The sequence below is a fragment of the Acomys russatus genome, chromosome 12, assembly GCF_903995435.1.
Source record: "Acomys russatus chromosome 12, mAcoRus1.1, whole genome shotgun sequence".
In the NCBI taxonomy this organism is placed as follows: domain Eukaryota; kingdom Metazoa; phylum Chordata; class Mammalia; order Rodentia; family Muridae; genus Acomys; species Acomys russatus.
Window position 1 is genome coordinate 44,572,613 of NC_067148.1, and position 14,840 is coordinate 44,587,452.

At 45.6% G+C, this 14,840-nt stretch overlaps 1 protein-coding gene across 2 annotated transcripts in view; it reads left to right on the forward strand.

Annotated features, from left to right (window-relative positions):
- Positions 1–14,840, forward strand: part of Atg4b (autophagy related 4B cysteine peptidase) — a 31,086-nt gene that overhangs the window by 6,345 nt on the left and 9,901 nt on the right. The window contains exons 1-6 of one of the 2 annotated variants that reach the window (XM_051154394.1): positions 3,193–3,259; positions 5,108–5,209; positions 5,310–5,381; positions 9,768–9,866; positions 11,582–11,683; positions 12,110–12,182. In XM_051154394.1, the coding sequence (XP_051010351.1) occupies positions 9,806–9,866; positions 11,582–11,683; positions 12,110–12,182 (236 nt within the window). In that variant the 5' untranslated portion in view covers positions 3,193–3,259; positions 5,108–5,209; positions 5,310–5,381; positions 9,768–9,805. Of the gene's footprint in view, positions 1–3,192; positions 3,260–5,107; positions 5,210–5,309; positions 5,382–9,767; positions 9,867–11,581; positions 11,684–12,109; positions 12,183–14,840 lie in introns of those variants that run through there. The other variant, XM_051154393.1, reaches the window with a different exon arrangement.

Below are 14,840 nucleotides of genomic sequence, written 5' to 3' on the forward strand. Positions count from 1 at the left end.
GCTACAAAGTGAGTTGAAGACTAGCTAGCCTGAGCTAACCTGTTTTTTAAAATAAAGAGTAAAATAAGAGGGATAGAGATGGAGTTCAGTGGTAGAATGCCTAACGTGTGAGGGACCAAAGTTAAGTCCCTGGTACTGTAAAAACAAACAGGAAAAAATACCCGATTTATAAAACTCTCATCACATTAAAAGAATTGTATGAAATTACTTTGTGGGGCTGGAGAGATGATTAGCAGTTATGAGAACCTGATGATCTGTCAAAGGCCTGGAGTTAAGTTCCCAGCACCCAGTCTTCTGTATCTCCAGCTCCAGGAGATCAGTGCTCCCTTCCGGCCTCCACAGGCACTGATCTGTGTGTGCATGTACACATACACACAGAAGCACTGACACACGTGTGCATGTAGACACACATACTTTTAAAAAAATTATCTCCAGGTGGTGTATAAGATGTGTAAATGAGGGCTGAAGAGCTGGCTCAGTGGTTAAGGCCACTGCCTGCTCTTCCAGAGGTCCTGAGTTCAATTCCCAGCAACCACATGGTGGTTCACAACCATCTATAATGTTATCTGGTGCCCTCTTCTCCAGATAAAGCATTCATATACAATAAATAAATCTTTTTTAAAAAAGATGTGTAAATGAAACCTAAGTAACTTTCATATTTGTATTTGGGTCATAGGGCTTTTACTAATGAGATCTTCTTATGTACATGCAGATACTCCCAAATATAAAATACTTCTGTCCCAGTTAATGGAGGGTAGCTTTGTGCTTTTGATCTTCTGCCTCTTCCTCCCAAGTGTTCAGATTACAGACCAGGGTTATAGACGGTTCACCAACAAACCCAGTTGATGTGATACTAGAGCTCAGACTGAGGGCTCCTGTGAATTGTAAACATTGTGCTGATGGAGCTGTGTCCCCAGCCTCACAGCACTGGATTTCATGTCGACCTTCTGTCTAGTGTGTAGACTAAAGCAGACTTTTCTAGCTTTGTGGCAGCTAAATTTTTTACTTTGTTCTACATGCAAACTATTATCTTTCTCCCCCCCTCCCCCACCCGCCGAGACAGGGTTTCTCTATGTAGCCTTGACTGTCCTGGACTTGCTTTTATAGACTAAACTGGCCTCGAACTCACAGCAACCCACCTGCCACTGCCTCCCAAGTGCTGGGATTAAAGGCATGCACCACCACTGCCTGGCTGCAAACTATTCTTTTTTTTTTTTTTTTAATATTTTATTTAATTTTAATTTGTGTGCATTGGTGTGAGAGTGTGTCAGATCTTGGAGTTTCAGACAGTTGTGAGCTGCCGTGTGGGTTCTGGGAATTGAACCCTGGTCCTTTGGAAGAACAGGCGGTGCTCTTAACCACTGAGCCATCTCTCCAGCCCCTGCAAACTATTATCTTAATCATAAGAATCTTCCAAAGAGCCAGGTAGTGGTGGCACACACCTTTAATCCCAGCACTTGGGAGGCAGAGAGGCAATCTGATCTGAGTTTGAGGCCAGTCTGGTCTACAGAGGGAGTTCCAGAGCAGCCATGGCTTCATAGAGAAACCAAAAAGGGGAGAGGAGCTCTGGAGAGATGGCTCAGGGGTTAAGAGCACTGGCTGCTCTTCCAGAGGTCTTGAGTTCAATTCCCAGCAACCATATGGTGGCTCAACCATCTATAATGTGATCTAATGCTCTCTTCTGGCATTCAGGCAGAGCACTGTATATATAATAAATAAATATTAAAAGAAAAATAATTTTCCAAAGAAAAGAAAGAACCCTTCTAGGGACTTGCTGTGTGTCCCAAGCTGGCCTTGAACTCACAATCCTCCTCCTTCAGACACCGAAGTGCTGAAGTACAGGCCTGAGCCATCGTTTTTTTTTTTTTTTTTTTTTTTTTTTTTTTTTTTTTAAGGTTTTTCGAGACAAGGTTTCTCTGTTTAGCTTGGCTGTCCTGGGCTTGTTTTGTAGACCAGGCTGGCCTCGAACTCACAGTGATCTGCCTGCCTCTGCCTCTCGAGTGCTGGGATTACATGCCCGGCAGTGAGCCATCATTCTTAGCATCAGAATATAAGAATGAGATATATTGCCATAATCTCTAAAAGAGATGTGCTGGCTGCATGCTTTGTGATTCTCCCTGCTTGAGTGACAGTGTAATTTGTGATTAAGTAAAAAGATTAGTTCTGTTCATTGCGCACAATCCCCTACTTTCCTGATAGTCAGATAAGCAATATTAGATCACAGTACTTTTTCTAACTAAACTGTCATATTATTAAACACTTCCCATTGATCACAGAAGTCCCAGGAGGAGAGTGGGGACGTCAGCATCTCGGGTGCCTGACCAAATGAAAGAGTTCCCTCTCAGGGCAGAGGGTTCCTTACTTCCTCTGTGTTGTCTAACGGCAAACTTAACTTGTTGCTTTGGGGTTTGGAAACTGATTTCTCTTTAGGGCTTGCCTCTCTGTCTCAGGAGCCGTTCATAGCTTTGTACATGGCATGTGTTGGGGTATAAAGAGGCTGTAACAAGACAGTGCGGTTGAGCTGAAGAGAAGTGCGGCGGCCAGTTGGTGTCCAGAGAGGAGAGTGTTGCTTGTGAACTTGTCCTGGGTTCTCATCTCCTTGGACAGAGCTTGTGGTGCCATTTCTTGGGTGAGGTTACAGAAGCTTAGAGAAGTGTGGCAGGCTGCTGGGTGGCTCCAAGTGTGAGTGGGCTCTGTCTCTAAACCTCAGTCATCGTTAGAGCCTGAGTTTGAAAACCTCTTCACTTAAAGCAGATCTGGGGGAGTCAGGGATGTCTCAGCCCCGCGCTTATGTGCTTCTTTGTTTCAGTTGACACTGGGTATGCGCAGGTACCGTGAGGTGTTCTGGGAATGGTGGCATGTGTTGTCCTCCTGTCTGCAAACCAGTGGGATGAGGTTGCTTTCGTGTGCCCTTCTAATTGGAATCATTGAGGCCATGAAGCCTTAGGTGGTCTTAGACAGAGTCTTACTGTGTATGCCCGGTAGCCTGGAACTCACAGATAACCACTTATCTCTGCCTCCAGAGTGCTGAGATGAAAGGCATGTGCCACCACACCAGAACTGCATTGTCTTTCTTGAGGAAAGTTTGTTGGGTTAGAATCTGTTTTGTTGAAGAAACCTGTACATGTGATTTGATTCTTCTGTACATTGTTAGACTCCCATTTAGGGACAGAATGGGTTTCTTTCCACAGTCAGAGTGTTCCATCATTTCAAGACTGGAGAAGGCTGGCCCTGTGAAAGTGTGCTTATGGCACTCCTGGTATGGTTCAGAGCTCACCAGCCCAGTGAGGAGTGTACAGCCGTTCCCACTGTACCAGAGAGGAAGTGGAGGCATAGAAAGGATACTGACTTACAGTGATCACATGCTAGTGTTGGGTGGCCTCAGACCCCTGTTCCACAGCTGGACTCCTGATTCTCACACTACTCTGCTAAGAACTAATGCCATCAAGATTGTGACAGACATAATTCCTACTCCATTTCCTCTCAGGAACACTCCTCCAACCAGAGGAGGATACAGTATAGTGGGAAGAATGGGAGAAAAGCATAGGTAGCGGTCTGCAGCTAGGCCTGGGCACAGGTGTCTCTTACCTCGTGTGTACTCCTCACACAGACCCCTGGGTCACTGTTGCTTCTTGCCCATTGTAGTTTTGTTCCTCCTGGTTTCTTCACACCCAGCTTGGCTTTTGGTTTGTCAAGCTGGGCACCCCATAATTTTCATGGTTATGAGAGTAGACCTGGTGATACATTTGAACTTAATAGGGCCCATTTACTGTTTCACTTTGAACTTGGCTTCCTTACCTATAAAGTTTGTTAATAAACCTAAGATTTTGCCTACTCTGCATTTTCCTGTTCTAGACATTAGGGACACATGAACATGAATGTTAATTTATCCCAACTTAGCCTTTAGTGTCATGTACATACATGACCATATTTTTAAAAATGGAAGTAATTAAGTTGGGCTTAGGATCACCAAGCAGTTTGTTGGCATTGTCTTGAAAGTAGGCAGCTAAAACACAGAAGAGGAGAGTTCAAGGACAAGGCCCACGAGTCTGCCCTCTGCCCTGCTCAGAAAGCCTCAGCAGTGCTCTGTACTGAGGACTGGCCAGGGTGGCCTGTGTTTCTGGGGGCACATTCTAGTACTTCCCAACCTGTGACTGTACCCAGCCTTTTTAATAAAATGTGTCTACTTTTCAACTCGGATTCTGCATCTTTACCCTTGATATTAATGATGGCATCGGACATTGATGCCCACTGTCTGCCTGCAGTGCCTCATGGGAAATCTTTGATGAAGGCTTCATTGCTGTGTGGCAAAGCAGCCCTGTTATTATCCCATTTTTATGGATGAGTGATTGTTTACATTCAGAAGTTACATAAACGACCCAAGAATTTATGGCTTGTGAGTGCCCTAGCTAAACGGAACCCTTTCCATGTTCTGTGCCCAGCACGGAAGCTGAATACACTTGATAGCCATATCCATGATGTGCAGCAGGTGGTGAGGAGAATCCTAGGAGGCACTGTCTATTTTGGGGATGTAGTTCAGCTGGTAGAGTGTTTGCCTACAAGTTTAAGGTCATTCCTAAATACATTTCAAGTTCAAGCCCTAGGATACATGAGACTATCTCAAATAAAAATAAAGCTGGGCAGTGGTGGCACACGCCTTTGATCTCAGCACTCGGGAGGCAGACACAGGCAGGCTGTCTCTGTGAGTGTGTGGCCAGCCTGGTCTACATTTCAAGTTCCAGGGCAGTCAGAGCTATGTAGAGAGACCCTGTCTCCAAAAGAAGAAAAGTAAAGAAAAAACATTTTACATTTCAAATAACCAAGAGCTTGCTTTTTTTTCTTTTTTCTTTTCAACTCGAGGGACAGTCTTTGCTCCCGTTGCCTTTTGCTGGCCCCACCTAAGGCTTTCCCCCATCATGTCCGCTGTAGACTGCTGTCCCCAGGCTCTGTCAGAGCAGTGACTTCACAGACTGTCATGTGCTCATGGATTTGCTCGTGTGGCTTTAGGGAAGTGCAGGAATGCAGGTGCTGAAAGCATCTTCAGTGCATAAATGGTACAGTGATCTCAGTATAAAGTCAGACAAATGTGTTTCCATGGTTTCCACAGCCACTTTGACATATGATACCCTCCGGTTTGCTGAATTTGAAGATTTCCCCGAGACCTCAGAGCCTGTTTGGATTCTGGGCAGAAAATATAGCATTTTCACAGGTATTGTCCACTTGGCTCAGATTACTTCTACAGAAATTTTGAGATGGCAATTGTCTGTTGACTCTGATTTTGTGTTTGTCTTCCTCTTTCAAATAACTAGAGAAAGACGAAATCTTGTCTGATGTGGCATCCAGACTTTGGTTTACATACAGGAGAAACTTTCCAGCCATTGGTGAGTAATTGTTAATCTTTCAGATGTTTTGGTTCATTTGTTTGATTTTAATCTGCCTGCACCTTTGTGTATGAGGGGTATAGGCACGTGAATGGAGGTCAAAGGACAGCCTAGGGTTTCAGTCTTTGCCTTCCACCTTGGTTGAGACAAGATGTCTTACTGTGTGTGTCAGGCTAGCTGGTCCATGAGCCCTAGGGACTCCCCGTCTCTGTCTCACCCTCCTGTGGGAGCTCTGGGATTCCGAGGAATACTGCTGCATTGAGCCTTACGTAGGCTCTAGTGATTGATTATTTTTGAAAGTGGCTCTGTGCTGATTGGGTTAGTTAGTTTGTTTTCTTTTTCTTTTTCTAAACCTCTTTTTAAAAAGATTTATTTATTATGTATACAATGTTCTGCCTGCTTGTGTGCTTGCCCACCAGAAGAGGGCACCAGCTTTCATTATAGATGGTTGTGAGTAGTCATGTGGTTGCTGGGAATTGAACTCAGGACCTCTGGAAGAGTAGTCAGTGCTCTTAGTCTCTGAGCCATCTCTTCCTCTTTTTCTGGATCTTCTGGGAAAAGGGAATCTTAATTGAGAAAATGCTTCTATCAAATTGGCATTTAAGTATGAGCATTTTCTTGATTAACGATTGGTGTAGGTGTGGCTGGTACCACCTCTGAACAGGTAGGCCTGGGTTGTGTTAAAAAAAAAAAAAAGCAAGTTGATGGGGCTGGAGAGATGGCTCAGAGGTTAAGAGCGGTCAAATCTTTATTACAATCAATCAACAGCAAGACAACCCCTGACACACCTCTTAGATTGCCTTTAGGCACAGAGAGCTGTCTGACTTTCATGTTTATGAGCAGGTGTGGAAGGACAAACATTTTCAAATATAAAGTGTGTGGTGGCACACGCCTTTAACACCAGCCCTCAGGAGGCAGAGGCAGTTGGATCACTGTGAGTTTGAGGCCAGACTAGTTTACAAAGTGAGTCCAGGACAGCCAAGATAACACAGAGAAACCCTGTCTGGAAAAAACAAAAAACCCCAAAACAAAACAAATATAAAGCATGTGATGGGCCATAGAAATGACAATACCAAGGTCCTGCTATCACTTAGCCTCACACGGTGTAAAGCAAAGTCACTAGTACACCATGGTAAATAGGACAGCAGAGCTAGGGAGAAACCTTCATTATGTGACCAGTTATGAGGGAGAAAGGGTTTATTTTAGCTGATAAGTCAGGTTTTGGTCCATCTTTGCAGGAAGTCACAGCAATAGGAGCTTGAGACAGCTGAACACAATGCATCAATAGTCAAGAAGCAGAGAGGAATGAGTTTGTGTATGTGCACGCCTGTTCTCAGCTCACGTCTTTTTAATACAGTCTAGAACCCAAACCCAGGGAATGAGGCCTCTTTCAAGCTGGGTTTTCCCACATCAATTAATGTAATTGAGACAATCCCTCACAGACATGCCCAAAGGCCAACCTAGTATAGAAAATCTGTGATGCTTTAGATAAGAAGGCCTCCCCACACCCAAGGCCCATATTCTCGCCTACTTAAATGCCACAGTTTTCCCAGTTAGGGAAACTGTCTGGGAAGGATTAGGTGTGGCCATGTTGGTAGAGGTATGTAACTGGGTGTGGGCTTTAAGGTTTCTTCTGTTTTTTTTTTTTTTTTCCCTCCCCTCCCCCCACCTCCCCCATGCCCCCAGACAGGGTTTCTTTGTGTAACCTTGGCTGTCCTAGACTCACTTTGTAGACCAGGCTGGCCTAAACTCACAGCAATCTGCCTACCTCTGCCTCCCAAGTGCTGGGATTAAAAGTGTGCACCACCACGCCCTATGACTTTGAAGTTTCTAAAGCCCATGTGAAGCCTAGATAATCTCTATTTCTCTGTGTCTGTCTCTCTCGCTCTCCCCCTCTGGTTTCAAAAACCCATGCCAGGCCTAGTCAATTTGTCTGTCTCTCTCCTTCCCTCCCTCCCCCCCTGTACAATTTTTAGATCCAATGCAAGCTCTCAGCTACTGCTCCAGAGGCATGCCTATCTGCCACCTTGCTCCCCACCATGTTTATAAATTAACCCTCTGAAACTATAAGCAAGCCCATAATTAAATGCTTTCTTTAAAAAGTTGCCTTGGTCACAGTGTTTCATCACAGCAATGGAACGATAAATACGATACAAATCTTCTTTTAGATTCTCTTCCCAGGTGCCTTACCTTTCGTTTGCTATGATAAAATACTACAACTCAGGTAACTTAGAAAAGAATGTTGTGCCCACAGAGCACTAAGGAAACCAGGAGTGTTAAACACACAGGGGCATCTCAATAGATGAAATAAAATACCTGCATTTCACCCAGAAAGCTGGGAGTGGGTGTTGTTGATGACCTGGTGACCTTTCACTATCTGTAGAGGCAGACCTCACCCAAATCCCCGAGAATGTTTATCCCAGATTCTTCCTCCTTACACCTTAACTTTAGCTCCCAATCAATAGAACCCGTCCTTAGAGATCTCTGCTATCGCAGTCAGAGACCATACTAGCTAGATTCTAGGCCTTTAAGGGTATAGGACACATCTTCATGAGTATGTGTACTTTGCAAAGGAGTTTCATGTAGTCATACCTTAAGCTTCATTGTGGATCTAGAATTGGAATGATTATGGTCTGGAAACTTTACCCAAAATTTTTTTGTTTAAATAATGCTGGCAATAAACCACCTGGCATCAGACTCCCGAAGTTTGATCCAGTCTAAGATGGGCTCAACAGAGTTTTCATTCTCAACTTCTTGTAGTTCAGTTTGTTTCCCTGACTTCCATGAGACTTGCAGGCTCCCTTCCCCCAAAGAAAAGATTTAACTTGGGGCCCATGAGCCCAAATGGTCAGAGTCTGTGACCATCGTGGCAAGGGAGTGCAATAGCAGGCAGACAGGCAGGCATGGCACTGAAACAGTAGCTGAAGGCTCATATCTCAGTCCACTAGTAGGAGGCAGAGAACACTTAACTGGGAATGGCATGGCCTGCCCACAGTGTTGCACCTCTTCCATCAAGGCCACACCTTCTAATCCTTCCCAAACAGTTCCACAAACTGGGGATCAAGTATTCAAACATATGTGCCTGAGGGGGCCCAGGCTCACTCAAACCACCACACCAGGTGATTGTAGAGTGTGTCAAGTTAACAATTGCAGCTAGCCACACAGGATGAGCTGCTGCAGACCAATCCGCGCATCGTGGTCCTAAGAACCAAGTGTAGCCTGCATACTCCTTTGCGTGGTGTAGAGATGACTCAGGAATGAGAGCGGTGTAGAAATGGGGACCATCCACTGACCTGAGTCTTGTTCACAGGTCACATCCCATCTCTGCCTCTTAGTGCCACTCTTCCTCTTCCTCACCATAGCTGCACAGTGACATTCCTTTGAACACCTGCTGAGAGCATTGTCCCCACTCTTGTCATGTTAAAAGTGATTCCACAATCCTTGCCAGTCTTCCAAGCGCCAGTGAGTAGACTGATGAAGAGAGTTGATATTTGAGGGTTTTTTAGTCATGCATTCTAGCTCCCAAATAAAAGACACAGAGACTTACTAGATTTCTTTATAAGCTTTTGGCTCAATAACTGGGCAGATACCCATTTATATTAGCCCTCTCAGCTAGTCTGGCTACTTCCCAGCCACATGCCCCAAGTTACTTGCCATATATTCTGTCTGGGCTGTTCCTGCTCCATCAGGCCAGTTCATAATCACCACATTCTTTCTCCTCCTTCCTTCTCACTCCTTTCTCATCCCTACCTGAGAGCCCAAGACTGGGAATGGAAGCTCTGCCTACCCATCTCCTCTGCCCAGTATTGGCTGTCTAGCTTTTTTATTAACCAGTCAGAAATAATTGAGCCAGTTTACAGAGCATTGACCAGTGTACATGAGACTGCCCTTGTCTGGATACAGCCAGATCTTGGGGCCCAGAATTTAGCACAGTGCACCAGACCAACCCCTAACAGTGAACATTAGTAGAGGGGCTCAGACTCGGCTTGGAAAATGGAGAGCTCTCATTACCCTTGCTGCTGACTCCCCTATCCCGTACTATCAACACTGGGGCATTCGGTCGCTCTTGAATTTTTTGGCCTTTCTGGTAGTAGGACTTTAACTCTGTCTTCAAAGTAACCATGGGAATTCTTGTTCGTGTGTTGGGCATTGCCACTGCTACATGACTGAGTTGCCCATCCAGAGGGAGTGGTGAGCACATTCTACTCCCCAGCCCCAGGCTCTTGCATTTCTGAGTCCTCAGTCGTACTGTGTCTGAGATGTTCAGAGGTGAGAGCAGCGACACTGCCTGTGGTGTGGAGCAGTCCAAATGCCTCTGGTTACTGGATGCCTGGCCTCTGTTGGGCCCTCTGACTGTGAATTCTTTTTGCTCTGTTTTCTCCACAGGGGGAACTGGCCCTACCTCAGACACAGGCTGGGGCTGCATGCTTCGCTGTGGACAGATGATCTTTGCCCAGGCCTTGGTATGCCGGCACTTAGGTCGAGGTGAGTCATAGTGTTTGAATGGGGTCTGTGTAGTAGGAATGTTTAAAAACACACCACAGAAGCAGGACATGGTGGTACATGCCTTTAATCCCAGCCCTAGGGAGGCAGAAACAGGTGGATTTCTATGAGTTGGAGGCTAGCCTGGTCTAAACAGGGATTGTCATGCCAGCCAAGGCCACAAAGCTTCCTTGTCTCATAAAAATTACAAACAAAACAAAAAGCATGTAATAGGCAAAAGACAGACAGTGGTTTGTCTAGCATGTTATGGCCCTAGGTTCAACTTCTATTACCAATGAATTGTGTGTGTGTTTCTTGCCAGTGAGAACCAGTGGCGTACTGGTTCTAATACTCAATATGTATGCTGTGGAAAGTCCACTTGAAAGTTCTTATTCTCTGTAGGAAACTTCTAATGCTCAACACACTGTTAGCCCTCTTTTTACTTAATATTTTCTTTCAGGAGCTTACTGAGTTTCCCAGGCGGGCCTTGAACTTGTAATTCTCTAATGTCTTACTTAGGGTATCCATCACTATGATAAAGTACCATGACCAAAAGCAGCTTGTGGAGGAAAGTTTATCCCATCTTATAACTACCAGATCACACGCTCTGAGGGAAGTAAGGGCAGGAATTCAAGGCAGGAACTGGAGCAGAAGCCATGGAGGAATGTTGCTTACTAGCTTACTCCTCATGGCTTGCTCAGCCTGCTGGGATTGGCACCACTCAGCCCTCCCACAACAATCATCAATCAAGAAAACGCTCAAAAGACTTATCTATAGACTAAGCTTGTCTAGGCACTTTGTCAATTTGGAAAGGTTCCTTTCCAAATGATTAGTGCTTGTCTCAAGTTAACATAAAACTAAACACCACATTTTGCTTTAGCTTTCCAAGTAGCTGGGATTGGAGGCCCAAACCACCAGGCCTATATTTTTTATGTTTTGGTTTTTTTTTTTTTTTTTTTTTGGTTTTTCGAGACAGGGTTTCTCTGTGTAACCTTGGCCATCCTGGACTCACTTTGTAGACCAGGCTGGCTTCGAACTCACAGCGATCCGCCTGACTCTGCCTCCCGAGTGCTGGGATTAAAGGCGTGCGCCACCACGCCTGGCCTTTTTTTTTTTTTTTTTTTTTTTTTAAATAGGGTTTCTCTGTGTAACCTTGGCTGTCCTGGACTCTATTTGTAGACCAGGTTGACCTTGAATTCACAGCAATCCACTGAGTGCTGGGATTAAAGGCGTTTACCACCATGCCTGGCTCAGGCCTATAATTTATGTTGATAAAAATGTTTATTTTATTTTATTTTTTTTTAGAAAGTATCTTTAAACTGCTGAAATAGCTTTCTGCTTTCAGCCTAGACTTACTTGTTTTGATGAGACTGGTATGTATTTGAAATCCTGGAAAACTTTACTTTTAAGTTACAAGGGTTCAAAAATTAAGTCTTAGCCGGGCGTGGTGGCGCACGCCTTTAATCCCAGCACTCGGGAGGCAGAGGTAGGCGGATCGCTGTGAGTTTGAGGCCAGCCTGCTCTACAAAGCGAGTCCAGGACAGCCAAGGTTACATAGAGAAACCCTGTCTCGAAAAACCAAAAAAAAAAAAAAAAAAAAAAAAAAAAAAAAAAAAAATTAAGTCTTGTACACTATCTGAATATTGAACACTGTGTACAAGGAAGGTTTGTTACTTGCACAGTGGTCACACTAACCTTCTGTGTTTTGTTTCCTATAGATTGGAGATGGACTCAGCGGAAGAGACAGCCTGACAGCTACTTCAGCGTCCTCAATGCTTTCCTGGACAGGAAGGACAGCTACTACTCCATCCACCAGATAGGTGGGGATTAAATGTGTCCTAGGCTTGGCTCTGTACAAAGGGCAGACTCCTTGTGATTCCCTTGGGAGCTTTCCAGATCTTGCAGAGTTGGATAATAAAGCTCTAGGTCACTCTGGCCTCTCACTCCTGTGAGCTGCTGTGGGGGTTCTAGCACTAGCTCAGACTGAAGCCTACCCTGCCCCTGTACAGCCTTCAGTGACTGATTCCATGCAGCCAGTGGGACTTAGGCTCCTGAAGGTTTGTTTTCCTTAGGAGGATAGTTGTCCTGTCTAGACCTTTCTATGAAGTGTTTACTGACACACTAAAAGTGAGGGGTGCGTGTGTGTGCAAACACACACACACACACACACACACACACACACACACACACACACACAGACTCTTCTGGGATGGATGGGTTTGCTAACATGGATCTGTTTCCTGCAGCGCAAATGGGAGTTGGCGAAGGCAAGTCTATAGGCCAGTGGTACGGGCCGAACACTGTTGCCCAGGTCCTCAAGTACGTAATGAGCCCAGCCCTTCTGCTTCTTGGGGTCAGCATGAGTTCTCCTTGGGATTTACCCACTCCTTGAGTACTTATTGCCACAGGAAATAAGGTATTCTGATTCTTTGCTTGTAGACCCAGGGGAGTCCCTGGGTGACTATGCCTATTGTTCTGTGAATGGGATTCGTGTTTAGGTCAGAGCCCACTCCTGTCTTCTGTCCTGTGTACAGATGCCTCTGTGATGAGGGTGCCACAGATCGGGAGCCATGGCAGTTCTGGTACTATATGTGCACTCCTCTACTTCTGTGGGTTTGTCAGAGACACCCACTTAGATCATAAGCTTCCCCATGTTCAGAGTCTGTTGGAGTTTGTTTTTCATGAGTCCCTGCTGTCTCTTCCTGTCCTCTCTCTGGCCCCCATGTCTGAAGCTCAGTCAGTCTTTTCTTGGGGGCTTTTGCACCATAATTTCCCCGGTAATGACTCTAGTTTCCAGGGACATGCCATTTTTCAGTGTATGGCCCCTCAGTGTTTTTGTTTTTAAGATTATTTTTGTGTGTATGAGTGTTTCGCCTGCACGTATGTCTGTGCACATCATACATGTATGCTTGCAGGGAGGCTAGAAGAGCTTGGTAGATCCTCAGAGCTGGAGTTAACAGGTGATTCTTAGCTCCTGTGTGGGTGCTGGGAACTGACCCATCCGTCCTCTGCGAAAGCAGCAGGTGCTCTGAACCACTGACCCATTTCTCCATTGCCTGTACTCTCCTCCCTGCAGCGTTTTGTCTTGTCTTTTCTTGTTTTGATTTTGGCCTGACTCATTTCTCCTTATGGCTTTGTGCTTTAATATCCCAGTTGGGATATTGGGACGCTTTGAACCAATATCCAGGACTCACTCATGTAGGGTCCTTTACCTGTTGGACTGAAAGCCAATATCTCCCAAATCTACCTCTAGCTAGTTTCTCCTGAGTGTTCCCTTGATGCCCTATCCTGTGTCTCAGTTGGCCATCACCCACAGGCTCTAGCTGGACACTTCCTTTTTTTCTGTATCCAATGCCCTGCCATGGCTGGCTATGACTCCTTGGCTTGGTTTCTTTGTGGCATGCATACCCACTCCATACCTTTTAGCATCTTTGTCCAAGTCCTGCCTTCTCTTAGCTACTTTTCTATTTCTAAGACAGAACACCATGACTAAGACAACTTACAAAAATAAAAACAAAACATTTGATTTTGGGGACTCGGGTTCCAAAGGGTTAGAGTTTATGGCCATCATGGCAATGACCATGGCCACAGGCAGAGGCAAGCATGGCACTTGAGCAGTAGCCACGAACTTACATCTGATCTACCAGCAGGAGGCAGAGCAAATGACAGAAGCTTCTGACTTCTCAAAGTCTACTCCCAGGCCACTCCTCCTCCGCATCCTTTTTAAACAGTTCCACCAACTGGGAACCTAGCATTCATATATATGAGCAGGGAAAGAGGGGAGCATCATTTTAATTACTACACACCTCTTTTGCTCTGATGTAATTTACAGAGTTGCCCCTTGACTGCCAGCTTTTCCTGCCTGACCAGATCCCCATCAGGGCTTTGTTCATGTCTGCTGCCTTACTTTGTCTGTCTTCACTGACAGGAGCAGCCCTGAGTGTTGCTGTTCGCGCCCACTCCCCCTGCCCTAGCCTCCTCTGCTCTTGTTGCTAGATCCCTTTTCCTCACTCTGGCCATCTCTTTGTCCTGTACACCGGGATAGATTATATTCCCGCAGGCTTTGTTGCATCTCATAAGGCATTTAACTCAAGAGTGCTGGAAAGGTAGAGCACTCTGTCAGCTCTTGGCTTCCTCAACCTGCTTTTCCTCTGGGAGATGTTAGTGAGGGCTTCTTCAACTGCCTAGGTCAAAATATGGGCTGGTTCTCGACTTCTCTGACTGTTTGAGCACGCTAGCCTGTGGTAAGTCTCAGTGTTAACCCATGCTCATCCTCTCTTTCCTATACTGGTCCACGTCTTGTCTCATCGTTAATCCTCTTTGATCATTCTAGACTCTTTCTAATAATAACCAAAGTCGTCTCCGTAAAATGCTGCTGTTCTTTCTGAGGCTCTGGTTGTCCTGGGTTTTGTTAACATCATGGCGCACCTTGCCCCGGAACTTACTCTGCCCTCACACTTCTTAGGTGGCAGGCCTGTGTTACTCGTGTACTCCTGCTTCAAGACCCTCATAGGCCTTAAGGCCCCAGCCTAGCCGCTCTCCCCTGGCCTGCCGAGCCTGCTCCCATGCCTTCGCTGACACAGTCTGCATAATTTATGTCTCCTCTAGCAGCTCCTTCCCAGTCCCTGCGGTTGGGTTCTCTGTAGCATATACTGCCTCTGCCCTACTTGCTTCTTTTGCGGCCTTTACTGACATTCCAGCACAGGGAAGTGCTGCTCTGACTCTCCCGGGTCGTCTCCTTACTGCTATGGCAGAGCTTGATGAGTAGTGAGAAAATGCCAGCTCTCCTAAGCCCCTTCCAAGTTTCCCTTTCACAGGGAGGGGCTGTATGTGGTTTCCGTAGTACTGTGGTTCTCACCCTGCAAGTCACGACCCCTGTCACAGGCGTCACATACCAGATAGCCTGCATATCAGATATTTACATTACGGTTCATAACAGTAGCAAAATTACAGTTATGAAGTCACAACAAAATAATG